This window comes from Aotus nancymaae, unplaced genomic scaffold (assembly GCF_030222135.1).
Source record: "Aotus nancymaae isolate 86718 unplaced genomic scaffold, 86718_ANA_hifiasm-v0.15.2.pri h1tg000003l, whole genome shotgun sequence".
Lineage (NCBI taxonomy): Eukaryota > Metazoa > Chordata > Mammalia > Primates > Aotidae > Aotus > Aotus nancymaae.
This window is the reverse complement of record NW_026988414.1, coordinates 22832503-22850361: the sequence shown is the minus strand read 5'-3', so window position 1 is coordinate 22850361 and position 17859 is coordinate 22832503. Positions and strand designations below refer to the sequence as shown.

Genomic DNA, 17859 nt, shown 5'->3' with positions numbered 1-17859 from the left:
TCCGTCTCAAAAAAAAAAAAAAAAAAAAAAAAATAAACCTTTAACCAACTTATAGTGTTCAAGATCATTTTTTAAAGTCCTAAATATACCTGTGTGCATAATGTAATGATTTTCTTACAAAAGCCCTCCTGTCAATTCTATTACATACACACAATAATGTGTCAGCTCACAGGCTTAAGTATCTTGGGTAAAAAGTATTAGAATCTTAATGGAGAGGACACAGGGTGAAACATGATATAAGTCAAGGTTTAGAAAGATCAGTCTGGCAGGTACGGTGCCTCAATGCCTGTAATCCTAGCACTTTGGGAGGCCAAGTTGGGCGGATCACGTGAGATCAGGAATTTAAGACCATCTTGGTCAACATGGCGAAACCCTGTTTCTACTAAAAAAAATACAAAAATTAGCCAGGCATGGTGGCGGGGGCCTGTAATCCCAGCTACTCAGGAGCCTGAGGCAGAGAATCACTCGGACCTGGGAAGCGAAGGTTGCAGTGAGCCAAGATTGCTCCAACTGCATTCCAGCCTGGGTAGCAGAGTGAGACTTGTCTCAAAGAAAAAAAGAAAGAAAGAAAGAAAAATAAGTCTAGTAGGAGTACATAAAATGGAATGGAAAGGAAAGACTTAAAGCCAGGCAATCATATCAATTGTGGGTGTGAAATAGTAGGGACTTTACTAGCATAGTAGCCATAGGAACATTAAGAAGATGATTTGGGAGACACTGAGAAAACATAAAATTAGTACCTGATCAATGATAAGAAGGAAAGAAAGAGTGAAAAAATGGCTTCAAAGTTTTAAACCTAAGTTGCTTAAAGAAAATCAGAAGGGCATTGGAAGGGAAACGATAATTTTACTTTCAGACAACAGGATTTTGAAATAACACAGGAATATACAAAAGATAAGCCACAAGATATGGACTGGTAATGCAGACTTGGATGTCTTGTGTATAATGACAATAGCTGAAGCTCTACCAATAGAGGAAGTCTATGGTAGCCAGCCTTCAAGATAGCTCCCCATGATCCTCACCTACTGGTATTCACAATCTTGTGCTGTTCCCTCCCACATCACACAAGGGTTGGTATGGTGGAAGTGATGGTATGTCATTTCCAAGGTTAGGTTCTAATATGACTGAGGCAGCTTTCTGGGTTGCTCTCTCTGAGAGAAACCACCTGCCATGTCATAAGCAGCCCTTACTACAGAGACACCTATGCAGAGAAGAAATTAGGCCTCTGGCCAACAGCCAGCAAGGAAGTGAAGCCTGCCAACAACCATGAGAGAGGGCCTGGAAGCAGACCTGTAGTCCAGTCAAGCTTTCAGGTACAGAGGCCTGGTCAACATACTAACCACTACCTCATGAGACACACTGACCCAGAGCCACCCAGTTAAGCCCCCTGACTGGTACCCCTCAAAAACTGTGTGAGATAGTAAATGTCTGTGGTTTTAAGTTGCTAAGTTTGGGTTAATTTGTTACACAGCAATAGGTAACTAATACAAAGTTTTGATAGCAAAATATACAGAGAACAAAAGTGCTTAGAATTAACCTTAAGGTATACAGAAGGGGCAGGAAGAAAAGTATCAGTTTACATGCTATCATTAATAGCTAAAAGGATAAAAATGTTTCTTCTGATTCTCTGGAAAATGTTAATTTTTTTTCTACACCTCTCAACCACAAAAGATACCACATATAAGCCTGAACATATGGCATTATTCAACTTTTCCTTTTTCTGACTAAATCCCAGGCATTTAACTCGTAAGTATGTGGGACAGTAACACTTGGTCAGCTCCACCAACGTGGTCAAATGCTTCCTTAACGTTATAAAGTTGTTCAAAGTGTAAACCGTTCAGAAATCAGTTCCCTGAAAAAGTCACAAAGCTGTCTTACAGCTTCATGGTTATCATTTTTAATTTATTATATGTAATTACTAGTGTTATGTCTTAACAGGAAAACCCAAGGTCAATCAAACACAAATACTTATTGAGCTTCCATATGAAACATAAATATAAACCTTGCCTGGTAGCCAAGTAAAAAGTAACAATATAATGTAAGAGTTCAACACAGGGAAGTAAGAGTAAAAATTAATTATTATACTGACAGGTAATATTTATTGCACACTTACTATGTGTGAAATGATACATGCATTATATCAAAACACCTCTATAAACCCTAACAGTCCCATTTTATTTATTTATTTATTTTCATTTTATTACTTTTTTTAGATGGCATCTCACTCTGTCACCTGGGCTGGAGTGCAGTGGTGTGATCTCAGCTCACTGCAACCTCCACCTCCTGGGTTCAAGCAATTCTCCTGCCTCAGCCTCCCAAGTAGCTGGGATTACAGGTGCCCGCTACCATGCCCATATAATTTTTTGTATTTTTAGTAGAGGCGGGGTTTCGCCATGTTGGCCAGGCTGGTCTCTAACTCCTGACCTTGTGATTCACCCGCCTCGGCCTCCCAAAGTGCTGGGATTACAGACATGAGTCACTGTACCCAGCCTTATTTTTTTGAGATGGAGTCACACTCTGTCGCCCAGTCTGGAGTGCAGTGGCGCGATCTCGGCTTACTGGAATCTCTGCCTCCGGGTTCAAGAGATTCTCCTGTCTCAGTCTCCCAAGTAGCTAGGACTACAGGCATGTGCTACCACGCCCGGCTAATTTTTTGTATTTTTAGTAGAGACGGGTTTCACCGTGTTAGCCAGGATGGTCTCCTGACCTCATGATCTGCTCACCTCAGCCTCCCAAAGTGCTGGGATTATAGGCATAGCCACAGTGCTTGGCCACAGTCCCATTTTACAGATGAGAACACTGAGGCTTAGAAATGTTTAATAGATTGCTCAATATTTCCTGCTAGCAAGTAAAAGCACTGGGATTAAAATCCAGGGAGTCTGACGCTAAAACTCTAGTTGCTTTTTTTTTTTTTTTGAGACATGGTCTCACTCTGTCATCTCCCAGGCTGGAGTGCAGTGGCACCATTACCCCTCACTGCAAATTCAACCTCCCTGGGCTCAAACAATCCTCCCATCTTAGCCTCCCGAGTAGCTGGGACTGCAGGCATAGACCCCCACACCTGGCTAATTTTTGTTTCTTATGTTTTTTAGAGACAGGGTCTCACTATGTTGCCCAGGTTGGTCTCAAACACAGCTCAAGCAATCCACCCACCTTGGCCTCCCAAAGTGTTGGGATTACAGGTGTGAACTGCCACACCCAGCCAGCTCCAGTTCTTTATCTACTATTTTATATTAGCTCCCTCAAAGGAACGCTGTTGTCAAAAGAAGAAAATGATTCGTAGGGGTTGAGTGGGCTAGAAACATTTCAGGAGTGATTTAATGAAGTCTTAAGTTTGTATGTGTTAAGAGAAAAAAAGGCTTCTGTATTTTACAACTCCAGAAGGCATCATTCTCATCCTCTTGCCTGAGTGACACTAGGAGGAAGATGACATGTGGAGCTCATGACACCTAATGGCTTCCGAAATACTCCGTTTATGGAGCTGCCTGGGCGTATGGTACCCGTGTCAGTATACCACGTCCTCCTCTCTCACCTTACACTGAGCACAAATGACATGCTACAAGACCAACAAGGAGCACAGGACTCAGGTTATCCTTTCATGTAAAAATACCGTACTCCTGCTTTAACCAATGGTCGTCAGAAGAAACAGTAATTTCTTTTATTTCTTTTTTTCTAACCACAAAGCTTTCTTGCAAAAAGAAACAGTAATATGGAGAACATCTCTACATTTTCTGTTGAATTGTCCATTATGTAATGTCTGTTTCATAAGCACCCACACATAATTTAGTGTCAGAAAAAAAAGTCTCTCTCTCCTCTTACAAGCTGGTTTGTTTCCTTTCAACAAACAATGAGATTATATAACCCTTTGTTTCCCACATTTTTGTCTTGCCTTCCAGGAAGTACAAAGAGAAATTTCATGCTTAATTAAAATAGTAATGTTTGCCAAAGTTTCTGGTTTATTTCTTTTTACCTCTTACTTTGTAAGCACTTTCAAATCCTTTTTTAAAGTAGGAGAAATATAAATTATGAATAGAATAAGGATATCCCCCCCTGCTTTCTACATAAAACCTATTCTCTATCCCAGTGAATGGCTAAAAATCCAAGAGTCAACCCAGGGTCTTCCCTTTCCTTCGGTCAACAAGCTCCTTTTACCTATTCGACCACCTTAAGTTTTCTGTGTACTCTTCCGACTCCTTAAAGAGCTATTACACTGACTTGGCATAGCTGGTTTTACCGTCAAAGCTTCTCTATTAATCTCCCTGCCTTCAGTCTCAACATTCTCTCAGGCTTTCCTCATCTGTTCACTTCCTCCATACTATCAGAGAGAATTCTGTCTAACACAAAACATCTGTAAAATTTTCTTGTCTTGAAAAATCTAAACAAAACAAAATAACACAAAACAATATGTCTTTCATCTGGCTCAAAATTTCTCAATGACTCCTAGTACAGAATAGTTGAAATCATCTATATAACACACAGGATCATATATGAACTTGTCTGCCCCTCCACATTTACTTGGTTTTATCCCAATTGCTCTCTTCCCACTGATGACCTGCTCCTCCCTCAGAGTTGCCCATCTCAGTAGTTGGCACCACTATTTGCCCAGCTGTTCATATCCCAAATCTTGGGAGTTATCTTGACTCTTCTATCACATCCCACATCCAAACCATCGGCCAATTCTATCAGCTCCACCTTGGCAATATATGGAAACACAGCCACCTTTCACTACCTCAAATGCTATCACCTAGTCTAAGTCACCATCGTCTATCACCTGGATCACTGCAACAGCCTCCTAACTGGTTTCTCTGAATCCATCCTCACACCCCCTAAAATGTATTTTCTATAAAGGAGCCACCAGTTACCTTTTTAAAATACAAATGAGATCATGCCACTGCCAGCACAAAATCTCCCAGTAACCCCTCATTACACTTAGAACATAGTCCAAAATTCCTGTCCTTGTCTATTCTCACTTTCTCCTTGCCAGGAATGCCCTTCCTCCAAGTATCCACATAGCTCAGGCCTTCACTTCATTGCAGTCTCTGTTCTAATGTTCCTTCCTTAGATGGTCTTCCTAATCTCCTATCCCAGGAGTTCTCAACTGGGGCCATTTTTACCCCTCAAGGGACATTTGGCAATGTCTAGAGCTATTTCTGGTTGTCACATGGTAGGAGAGGGGATGTTCTGGCATCTAGCAGGTAGAAGCTAGTGATCTGATAAACATCCTATAATGCACAAGTCAACCCCCACAACAGAGAAGTATCCAGCCCAAGATGTCAGTAGCACCAAAGTTAAAAAACCCTGCCCTCTCTAAAACAGCACCTTCATTGGTCCTCTAACTCTTACCTTGCTTTATTTTTTTTCATGGTAACTATCACCACCTGACATTATATACTTATTCACTTATGATCTGTCTCCCTCAGTAGAATGCAAGGCCCATGATGGCAGATTTTGGACTGATTTATCCATGCCTATCTCCCTATGGCCTAAAAGAATGCCTGGTACATCACCAACATTCAGTAAACATTTATTGAAATAATTAATGGATAAATGCAACTTCAACAAAGCTGCAGTCCTCAAAACACCGTAGGTTCTCAAAGCCTTCTGTGCTACCATCTATAAAGAATTGTGAACCATCATGAAGTTTGAAGTCACTATGATTTTTTTGCTGTAGAATACTAGCACATACTAATGCTTATGTCACTTCCTATGTCATGGAAAGTAGACTAATATGTTCCTAGAGAATAGAGGGCCACAGCTCCCACTTCTCTATCTCTCTCACATCTCAATGGCTGATGGTGAGGATGGCAGATCACTAACTCTGACCAATGAAGGAGTCCTGTGTTTCAGATTTAGGACTTGATCCAAGTGAAGTGCAATATTCGTGGAAGCTAATCCAGGCCTTTCACGTTTGAGGCAGCCATAACCAGAGAGCTATGTATCTTCATTCAAAATAAAACAATAATTTTTTATCATAACCAAAGCAATAACAGTGGTATGAATAGTCTTCAAAATCAATATCCACCTACCTGCTTGTTTAGCTTCAATACAGGCAATATTTATTTCTTCTTTCAAATCCCAGTTTTCATTGGCTATAGCTTCTCCTACTTTAACAAATCTTCCAACTGCCAAGTTGACAGCTTGTCCTACACGCTGAATTGCTTGCAGAGTTTTATCAGACTTTTTGGTTTTATCTTTATGATTAATAAGGGTGGTGATCTAAAAATGAAAGAAAAGCAACTTTTAGGTCAATAACTTTTTTTAAAAAAGCTGTATCACAAAGTGAAAGAAAATTAAACCCGGCATGCTGGATAGCTCAGTAGACTAAATCAATAGGGATGTTTCAACAGAGACAAGCAGCAAAGTATCCTACATCATTCCTCGGGACAATGTTTCCATTAATTACAACTCCAAGTTCACCTGAGGGCAGTTATTTGGGTCATGCAGTTATCTGGGACATACAGTTTCAGAGGCCCTCCAGATCTTTCAACAAATCTTAAAGACAAGAGAAAAGCAGGAGAGGATAGATAGTTATATTCACGAAACCAAAGTACTTCAGGTCTAGTTTCCTCTACTATGACTTGAGATGCTATGAAAGTAGAGACAGCTCTTCTTCCTCTCCATTCCACTCCATTGCCTACCATGGTGCACAGGTTATACAAAATAATGCTTGTGCCATATATGTTTACCAAATTAACTAGATACTTTAGAATGAGCATTATAATCTATATTTTACACTTTGCTAAGTTTTGTTGCATCCAATCAAAATAAATGAAATACTAAGAGTTTTAACACTTGATCCCAGGCCCTGAAATATAATACAAACAGTGACACCTTCAGCTCACTGAAACAAATATAAATCTTCAGAATATCTTAGGAAACTAGTACATGAACTATGCTGACATAAAATATTTATTAAAGAAATATTGTATGAAAAACATAGATTCCCAGCCAGGCATGGTGGCTCATGCCTGTAATCCCAGCACTTTGGGAGGCCGGGACAGGTGGATCACAAGGTCAGGAGTTTGAGACCAGCCTGGCCAAGATGATGAAACCCTGTCTCTACTAAAACTACAAAAAAAATTAGCCAGGTGTGGTGGCAGGCACCTGTAATCCCAGCTACTCGGGAGGTTGAGGCAGGAGAATCGACTGAACCCAGGAGGCGGAGGTTGCAGTGAGCTGAGATGGTACCACTGCACTCCAGCCTGGGCGACAGAGCGATACTCCATCTCAAAAAAAGAAAGAAAGAAAAAGAAAAACATAGATTCCCAACTACTGCTCAATGTACATGTACTAGTATTAAAAGAAGAGGAACAGAATTAAAAGAAGAGGAAGAGAATCACTTCTACTCTCCACACAACCACTACGTGCCAAGCAAAATGTATGTTTAGGTATTAATAATTTAGAATTAATAGAAAGACCTAGATTTGAGTCTTGGCTCAGCCATTACTTGCTAAGTGGTCTAGGGAAATATAATCTCTAAATTTCCTCAACTACAATATTGCTTTTCATCAAATTTTGAAAATTTGCCAGTTCCTAAGGATGTAACAGTAAACAAGACTAAGACAAGCCTGCCCCCATTAGGTTTACAGTATGGTAGAATACCAATAATTCAGTTACACAATATATATTTGTTGCACACTATCATATGCCATATAAAATTCTAGGTAAAGATGAAGTAATAACTGACAAGAAAGAAAAAGTCCATGTTCCCATGAGCTTACATTCTAGTGAAGGAGTCGCGGAGACCTAATGATCGCATAAATAGGCAAACAAAAAATAAACCGTAACATAACTGTTACATGCAAAATGTTAGGATAGTGTAATATAAAGTATGTGTGTAGCTGCCTGAAATTGATTGGTCTTCCTTCTATGAGAAAGTGATATTTAAGCCAAGATCTAAATGATTGCAAAGTAGTTAGACCGGCAAACATCAAAGAATAAAGAGCATTCTAAGGAGAAGAAACAATTGGAGGGAAGAAAAAAAAAGCCCTTAGGAATGAGCCTGTCCTGTTCAAGGAATGAGGTAAAGCTGGAAGTGGCTAAAACATAGTGGGCCAGGGGCAAGTTAAAACCAATATCCAAGAGATGGGATGCGCAGGGACCAGCCAAGGCTGTGAACTGAAATGAAGAATTTATATTTTATTCTATAATTACAAGAAGATACTTAAATGTCTTTAAACTAGAAAATAATATAATCTTTATAGTAACTGGAAGCCACTGAAGGGTTTTTTAAACAGGAAAGTGGTATAATCTCTGCAGTGGTTTGAAGCCACTGAAGGTTTTTTAAGCAGGAAAGTGGTATAATCTCTGTCGCGGTTTTAAAACATGTCCACAAATTCTCCCGTCAAGAGGTAGGGCCTCATTTCTCGCCACATGAGTGTGGACTTGACTTGGTGACTCACTTCTAATAAATGGAATAAAGTGAAAATAATGGAGTGCTTCTAAGAGTAGGTCACAGAACACACAGTGACTTTTATCTTATTCACTCACTCACTCTCTGTAGGATCAATCACAGTGGGAACAAGCCAACTGCCACATAATGGAAGGCACACAAGCAACCCTATGGAGAGCCCCACAAGGTAACTGAAGGCTCTGGCCAAAAGATAGTGAGAACTGAGGCCTCATGCCAGCAGCTGGATGAGTGAACTTGACAGCAGATTCTCCAGCCCCAGTCAAGCCTTTGGATTACTACAGGCTTGGTCAATCATATTTATTTTGATTTTATGAGAGACCTCACTCCAGAACCACCAGGGAAGCCACTCTAGAATTAACCCACAGAAACCATAAGATAGTGTTTGTTGTTTTAATGCACTAAATTCCGGGTAATTTATTCTGCATCAATAGATAACTAATACAGATTTTGGTACGTGGATCTGGGGTGAGGATGTAACAAAACTTAAAATGTGGGAGTGGCTCTAAAATCAGGCAGTGAAAGTTGAATGAATTTTCAGTGAATAAAAGCTAGAAATCAAAGAAACTTTGCAGAAGCATGATGACCTTTGAGGAAGCTGTCTTAGACAGTTAGGGCTGCTATAATAAAATACCTTAAACTAAGTAATTCATAAATAACAGAAATGTATTACTTACAGTTTTGGAGGCTGGGAAATCCAGGATCAAGGCACCAACAGATTTGGTGTCTACTAAGGACCCATTCCTCACACGTGGTGTCTTCTATGTCCTCACATGGCTCCTTGAAGCCTCTTTTGTAAGAGCACTAATCCCATGCGTGAAGGCTCCCTTGTGACATAATCACCTCCCAAAGTCCCCAACTCTTAATACCATCATGAGGGTTAAGTTCCAACATATAAATTTTTGGAGAACGCCAACATTCAGGCCAAAGCAGAAGCTATAGGTAAAAGCTTGAGGAAAAGTGAGAAAAATCTTACTGGAAACTGCAGAAAATGGGTTCCTTGTTATATAGTGACAGAAAGTCAGCCTCATTAACATGGAAAGGAGAAAATATACCTAATGAACTGGGAGATCTAACTAAGGAGATGTCAAGGCAGACTCTAAAGGGGCTACCTGCTTTCTTTTTGTTGCTTACAGTAAAATGTAAGAGAAGAGAGAAATTAAAGGAAACACTGATAAACAAAAATAAGCCAAAAAAAAAAAAAAAAAAAACAAGCCAAAACTTGTTGGTTTTAAAAACTCCTTCTCCAGATGGCACACCATACTAAAAGTAACAATGGCTTCCAGGCAAACATAAAATCCAGAGCAGTGTCAAGAAAGTACCATCTAAAGATGAAGCTAAGTGTGTGACTATAAAATCTTAAGATCTCAGAAAGGTTCAAGGTGTTTCTTCAGACAACCATTCAGTTAAACAATAGATCTCCTAAGAAGCTCAAAGGTATTCTTCCTCAGCAGTCCCAGCAGAAGCCCAAGTTAAAAAAGAGTATATCTCAAAGAGACTTACGGGTATAACTTTTGTCTAGTAGAGTGAATTCGATATGACTCACAGGAGGCAACAAAATTTTTAAGATAATCATACTGGCAGAAACACTACCGGCTTGGACTAAAAGGGAATACATCTTTGTATGAAAAGAAGTTTTCATACCAGCCCCGCTCCAAACTTCCATAGGCAGGGAACAGGCTGAGAAATCTATGCAGCTGCAAACATGAGCTACAATTCATGAAAAAGGATGAATCAGAGGGCAGAACCAAAAGCCATGAAGAACTATTCCCAGGACTTGAGTCTTAAGGAACTGGCAACACTTACCCAGGAGAAGTTCAGAATACCATAAACAAGTGGCTCCTATTTTTTTCCATTTTTGAACAGCAGTGTATAGCAGTTATTCTATACTTTCTATTTTCTCATTTTTTTTGAACAGAAGAGTCTATAGTGGTCATCCTAAAGCTGAAAGAAGTTACACTTAAGGAACTACTACATACAAGAAGTCTCTCCTGGATCATATTTATAACAGATGCCAACATCCTGGATTTCCAGCTGATGTTGTGACTTTGGGGAGGATATGGATGGAGAGAGGTTACTTGCAGGTGGGAAGAAGGGAAACAATTTGTGGGCAGAGGTTGGAGTGTAGGCAGTTCTAAAATATGTCCACAAATTATTTTGCTATTCCTCCCTTAAAGAGGTGAAGTCTCATTCCCCTCTCCTTGAGTACAGGCTGAACTTAGCTACTTATTTCTAACTAGTTGAATAAAACGGAAGTGACAGTATGCTACTTTTGAGGGCAAGTCATAAAGTCACTATGGTTTCCATCCTTCCTTCTCTCTGTTCACCCTAAGGAAAGACAATTCCTATGTCATGAAGACACTTGACTGGCGCAGTGGAAAGGCTCACATGATAAGCCTGAGGAAACCGATGCTAAAAGGTGCTTATTTAAGGTCACACAGCTAATAAGTGGTGGAGTTAGGATTCAGAGTCAGACATTTCAATTCTAGAGACCATCATGAAAAAGTATGGTCTAAACACTACCCTATACTGTCATATAACAACCTAATGAAATAGGTTAATATTAATCATCCTCATTTCCCCAAATTGGAAAATGGGGGTAATAATCATCCCCATTTTACAAATAAGAAAGTTGGATATCAAGAAGAGTGGGAGAGTTAGGATTTAAATCCAGATATTCTGACTGTAGAGCCTAGCCTCTTAGCCACTTAGCCATATTGCCTTCTCTGCCTTATAATGGTAATAAGAAGAGTTGGCTGGGTGCAGTGGCTCATGCCTATAATCCCAGCACTTTGGGAGGCCAAGGTGGGTGGATCACAAGGTCAGGAGTTCGAGACCAGCTTGGCCAACATGATGAAACTGCGTCTGTATTAAAAATATAAAAATTGGCCAGGTGTAGTGGTATGCACCTATAATCCCAGCTATTTAGGAGGCTGAAACAGGCGAATTGCTTAAACCTGGAGGGCGGAGGTTGCAGTGAGCTGAGATCATGCCATTGCACTCCAGCCTGAGTGACAGAGCGAGACTCGGTCTCAAAAATAAATAAATAAAAATAAGAAGACTTAATAAAATAATGTTAAGTATTGTGTTTAACATAGTACCATAAACAGAGTTTACTGTAAGCATTCAAAGACATATTATAATTAGATCTCTTATTTAATCCTCAGATATTATTAAAGATTAAAAAACTGAGGCTGAGTGAAATTGCATACTTGGCTCATACAACTAATAAGTTGCCTAGTGTAGAATTTGAACCTAGGTTTAAACTGACAACAAATACCACCTAATATTCTTTCTTTTACTGGAGGTTTTCAATCTTTCCAATTTTTTTAATTGAAATGTTACCTAAAAGCCCATTACATAATCATATGAAAAAGTAACAATTTTAATTTTGCGAATGACTGTGGGTCATGCTGCTGGGAAGCAGGGAAAAAATACAAATCCTATTGGCACCAGCTTAGTTCCTTTCCACACCTGGCAGACCCTAGGGAATTGTTACTATTACATGGAAGAAAGAGAACCGGCCCACCATTGGCTATTCCAAGCTACCATCTTGAAAGAGACTGCAGTGAAAAGGAGTTTAAGTTCTTGCTATTGATAGAATGAATGTTTGTGCCCCATTCCCCTTTCCACTCCACAAGGAATGTTAAAATCCTAACCTCTAGTATGATTGTATTAAGAGGTGGGGCCTTTGGGAGATGATTAGGTCATGGGGAGGAGCTCTCGTGAATGGGATTAATGCCTTTTAAAAGAGGCCTCAGAAAGCTCTCTCATTTCCACCCTGAGAGAACAGTAAAAAGACGCTGTCCATGAACCAGAATGGGGGCCCTCACCAGATACGAATCTGCCTGCATCTTGATCCTAGACTACCAGCCTACATAACTGTGAGGCATAAATTTCTGTTTAAGGCACCCAGTCTATTGTATTTTTTATAGCAACCTGAACAGATTAAGGTGGTTCTGTTTATTAAATATTTCATTTACATAAAGTTTTGAAATTTCAGTTACAAAGAAAAGATCCTGCAATTAGGCTAAAATATCAACTATTGTTTAGTTCCAAAGGACACATTTTGCTTTCATTAGAAGCATCCTCCCCAGTGCATAATTAGGTGTGGCTGCCTTCCTTTTACTGGAAAGCAGTCTGGGAAATGTTCAATCCAAATATAGTATGCCTTTAAAATTTTATTTAGAGGAACTAAGTCAATATGTAACATTCCTTATTTAAGGTCTACTTTTGTTCTAAAATTAGTTTCAAACATTTTAAAAGATAGGTTCCTGAGTTATACATGTTTATTGTTTATAAAAAGAAATGTGAAATATAGGAAAGCCTCAAGAAATAAAAATTACCGATAATCTTACTATCCTCTGAAAATCCTGGCATAATTCTTTCATCTTGTTTTATACCTATACATACTTAAATACACAGTTTTACAAAAGTGAGATTAAACTTCGATTTCCTTATCATGTCAAAAATAAGACTAGCTAAGATTTATTAAGCACAATAGTACCAGGCACTAGCCTATGTGTTTTACATGTATCATGCTTGCTTCTCTAGCATCTTAATAGTTACATATTATTATTACCCTAATTTTACAGATAAAAAAATCCGAAATTTGAAGAGGTTAAGTATTTGCCCAAGGTCACAAAGCCAGGGGAGCTAACTACACTCTTAGTCACTACACTGTCTCTCTTACCTTCCAGGATTATGTTAAGGATCAAGGGAAAGACAACTAGCAAGAGTGCTTTGTAAATTACAATATGCCAAATACAATCTTAGCTATTGTTCTGCAAAAATGGAAGGCATATTGAAAGTCATAACTTAGAGTTGCCCTGATGCCAGAGTCTAGAGAACGCCTAAATGAACCAGAGAAGAGGGCAGAAAAGGCATTCCTTGGGGAACAAAGAAGATCTGGTGTATTGAAGAACTCTGCTGTGGAACAAAAGAATAAGAACTAGGGTTTACTTGATAGCTTCTAACAAAGGGTGTCAAGAAGTGCAGAACACCAAAGCATATCCCAGCAGTTAAGAGCACAGACATCATTCTGCCTGGGTTTGAATTCTGGCTCTGTCACGTGACCATGTGGCAAGTTATCTAACCTTTCTGTGACTCTGTGTTCTCACCTGTGAAAATGGAAATAATAATTGTACCTATTGGCTGGGCGCAGTGGCTCACACCTGTAATTTCAGTACTTTGGGAGGCCGAGGTGGGAGGATCACCTGAGGTCAGGAGTTCAATACCAGCCTGGCCAACACGGCAAAACCCCATCTCTACTAAAATCTACAAAAATTAGCTGTGTGTGGTGGTGGGTGTCTGTAAGATCCAGCTACTCAGGAGGCTGAGGCAGGGAGAATTGCTTGAACCCAGGAGGCAGAGGTTGCAGTGAGCCGAAATCATACCACTGCACTCCAGCCTGGGCAACAGAGTGAGACTCTGTCTCAAAAATATATAAGTAATAATAATAGCAGCTACATGGTAGAACTATAGACAAAATATATATATATATATATATATATATATGTAATAATAATAATTGTACCTATCACATAAGGTTATTGTGGGGAAGAAATAAATTAGTAAATGTAAAGTACTTAGAATAGTGTCTGGTATATAGTAAGCACTACATAATTGTTAGATATTATTATAATGGTTAGATTTCTAGAATCTCAGTTTTTCCCTCATGTTTGTGATATTGTTATTTTCTAAAAAAATTGATAGTAAACCATGGATTGAAATGGACTTTCTTAGTTTATTTACTTATTTTTTGGGGCAGCAAGAAACCAAGTGAAGAAGGCTAGGAAGGAAAAATAGTTGTAGCAGCCCAGAAAAAAGGACAAAGTATAATTCCCTGGAACCTAAAGAATAATCTAAGAGCCAGCTTGGGACACAAAAGTTCATCTCTGTGCTTAACTCATCAGTTAAATTTAGTTCTGAGAATTACAAGAATTTAAAAATAATCTAATCAGCTATAGAAAACAAAATGGAGGTAAACACATCAGTCATGGGAACAGGCTTTCAGGAAGGTAGAAAGAGGGTGCTTCCACTTACTTTACAAACTATCATTTGAATTTTGTTTTATCTTTGCAATTAAAAACATGCATATAGGTTGGGCATGGTGACTCACGCCTGTAATCCCAGCACTTTGGGAGGCAGAGGCAGGCGGATCACCTGAGGTCAGGAGTTCAAGACCAGCCTGGCCAACATGGTGAAACCCTGTCTCTACAAAAATAAAAAAGAAATAAAAAAAAAAAAATTAGCTGGGCATGATGCAGGGTGCCTGTAATCCCAGTTACTTGGGAGGCAGAGGCACAAGAATCGTTTGAGCCAGGGAGGCGGCGGTTGCAGTGAGCCAAGATCCCACTGTTGCACTCCAGGCTGAGTGACAGAGCAAGACTCCATCTAAAAAAAAAACAAAAACACTCGTATATATTTACATAGACAAATCAGCAAAGAGTGAAGAGGACACCTTATCTACTCTCTTCAACTACAACTTACTACACAAGAATCCTAAAAAGCTTCCAGGACAATGCAGAGTAATGGGAAAATGAGGTGGGCTACCTTAGGAATTTAAGGGGTCTGTACAAATAGTGAATAAAGGAAATCTATCATAGACAGGAAAGGACTAGTGGGCAGTAAAATAACATTCCACACCAGGGTGGAGCTCTGTGGCAGATATCCTTCTTCCCTTCCTTGGATAAAAGCATTATATGACTGGTAGTAGAAATTCTGACAGGAAAAATAAAGTGATTATTAAAGGAGGTGTGGAGTTGCTCTGCATAAAATATGCTTGGTTCTTAGCCCAGGGCTTTTCAAGAAATTGTCTGAATTATAAAATATAAAACATGAGTGTATATAACATATATGTACGCAGTTTAAAGAAATGAAAGAAGACCTGTGCAACCACCACCAAGCATAAGAGAACAATGTCAGTATCTCTGACAGCTCATGTACTCTGTGGCTACTCCTTGTCTATATCACTCCCTTGTCCCAAAAGAAACCATTGTCCCAATTTTGTGTTCATCACTCCCTAATTATAACTATCGCACATATAGTATACCCTAAATGATATTTGGTTTAGTTTCACCTGGTTTTGAACCTTTTTTTCACTCAACATTATCCTTTTCAGATTCATTCCTATTGATAATTATACTGTGGGTTATTCATTTCAGTGACATAGAGTATCTCATTATATGAACATTGCACAATTTATGCAAACTTCCTACTGTGAAAAGACATTTGGAAAGTTTCCAGTTTGGGGACATCAGAAGTAAAAATGCTATCCACATTCCAATCCATTTTTCTAATAGACTGTAGGGGTTTTTCTAGGGGAATTGACTTAGGAGTGGAATTGCTGGACCACAGGTAATACCCACCTTCGATATAATAGATTACACCGAATTGTTTTCAAAATGGTTTACACTGATATTCCTACCATCTCCATATTCCTCACCAACATTTATTCCCACTGTGGATTTTTTAGCTTGTAGTTCATTGATTTCTCATGAAGTTGAGTATCTTTTCATATATCTTTTAGCTGTCTGTTTCCTCTTCTGTGAGATTTTTTAAAACCAATTTTTAATAAATAATCTTTTTAATTTTTATTCATAGGAGTCTTATTTATTCTAGGTACTACAAATCATTTTTTGGTTATTTGTATTGGAATCATATTCTCCCATGACTTGTCTTTTCATTTTGATGAACAGAGGTTCTATTTTTTTCTTTTTTTTTTTCAAGACAGGATCTCTCTCTGTCACTCTATCACCCAGGGTGAGTGCAGTGTTGTGATCACAGCTCGTAGCAGACTTAACCTCCCCAGCTCAAGCAATTCTCCCACCTCAGCCTCCTGAGTAACTGAGACCACAGGCGCACGCCTTCATACCTGGCTAATTTTTTGTATTTTTTGTAGAGATGGGGTTTCACCATGTTGCCCAGGCTGGTCTTAAACTCTTGGACTCAAGCTATCGACCCACCTCAGCCTCCCAAAGTGCTGGGATTACAGGGGTGAGCCACTGTGCCTGGCCTAGGTTCTTCATTTTAATAAAGTCAAAGTTATCCATTTTTTCCTTAAGGTTTGTCCTTTTGGTGTACTAAGAAATCCTTTCCCAGCATAAGGTAATGAAGATATTGCCCTATTTTTTTTTCCTAAAAGTGTTGTGAGCTTTTATTGTCATACTGTCCTTAATCCATCTGAAATTGACTTTTTTACTGGTATGAGACAGAGATGCAATTTCATATATTTCTATTTAGATATCCAATTGTCCTAGCTTAATTTTTTTAAGTTCTTCCTTTTCCCACTTACCAGCAATGCCAATTCTCATTTACTGAGTTTCCATATATGTGTGGATCTGTTCTAGGGTTTTCTATTCTGTTTCACAGGTCTATGTTTTTCAACCCTGTTCTTATACCCACATTGTCTTAATTACTATAGTTTTATAATGAGTCTTGAAACCTAGCAGAGCAAGTACATCCACCTCGTTTCTTTTTTGCCTAATCTTGGCCCTTTATGCTTTCATATGAACCTCAGAATTACTTTTATCAAGTTCTACTGGAAAATCTTGCTGAAATTTTCATGAAAATTACATTAAATTGATCAATAGGGATAACTGATATGTCCATAATATTGTCCACCTAGGCTTGAACACAGTACTTTTCTTCAATTTATTTAAATCCACATTGGCTTTTGATAAAATTTTTCAATTTTCTCCATGAAGTTTGACCACTTTTGCTATGTATATATACAGAAAGATTTCTATCTCTATCTCTATCTACACATGGCAAAAGCATTATATTCTTAGGAAACTCATATTTTGCTGTTACTGTCATTATAACTGGATTTTTTAAAAATTACTTTTTCTATTTGTTATTTCTTATTCTTTTAAAATTATTTTTTAAAGACAGGCTCTTTGTCGGCCAGGTTGGAGCACAGTGCCATGATCACAGCTAACTGCAGGCCTGAGCTGCTGGGCTCAAGCCACCCTCCCACTTTTTAGCCTCCTGATAGCTGAGATTAGAGTAGCTGGGATTATAGACACCAGCCACCACATCTGTGCCTTGTTTGTTATCAGTATAGAAAAATGCAATTGATTTTAGTATCCTATACTCAGTTAACTTGCCAAATACTCCTAATTTTTATAATTTACTTTTAGACTCTTTTGAGTTTTCTACGTAGGTTATTATATCACATTAAGAATTTCGGTTTTTCCTTTCCCATATCTGTTCCTTTTATTTCTTCTCCTTGTCTTACTACACTGGCTAGGATTTCCAGTGCAGCTGAATAGAAGCTATGATAGCAGGCATCCACTCTTGTTTCTGGCTTTAAAGGAAATGTTTATTTTAAATTTGACTGTTGCTATGATGTTAACTAAAAGTTTTCTGTAGATACTCTATCCGATAAAGAATTTTTTTTCCCTAATACTAGTTCTCTAGGTGCTTCTTATCATTATTAGAAGCTG

General features: G+C 38.7%; 1 protein-coding gene across 3 annotated transcripts in view; it reads right to left on the bottom strand.

The window, feature by feature from the left end:
• CTNNAL1 (catenin alpha like 1) overlaps nt 1-17859 on the bottom strand; it is a 70979-nt gene that overhangs the window by 50211 nt on the left and 2909 nt on the right. For all 3 annotated transcript variants that reach the window (XM_012439046.3, XM_012439047.2, XM_012439048.3), the window contains exon 2: nt 6027-6216. In XM_012439046.3, coding sequence (XP_012294469.2) covers nt 6027-6216 — 190 coding nt within the window. The remainder of the gene's footprint in view (nt 1-6026; nt 6217-17859) is intronic.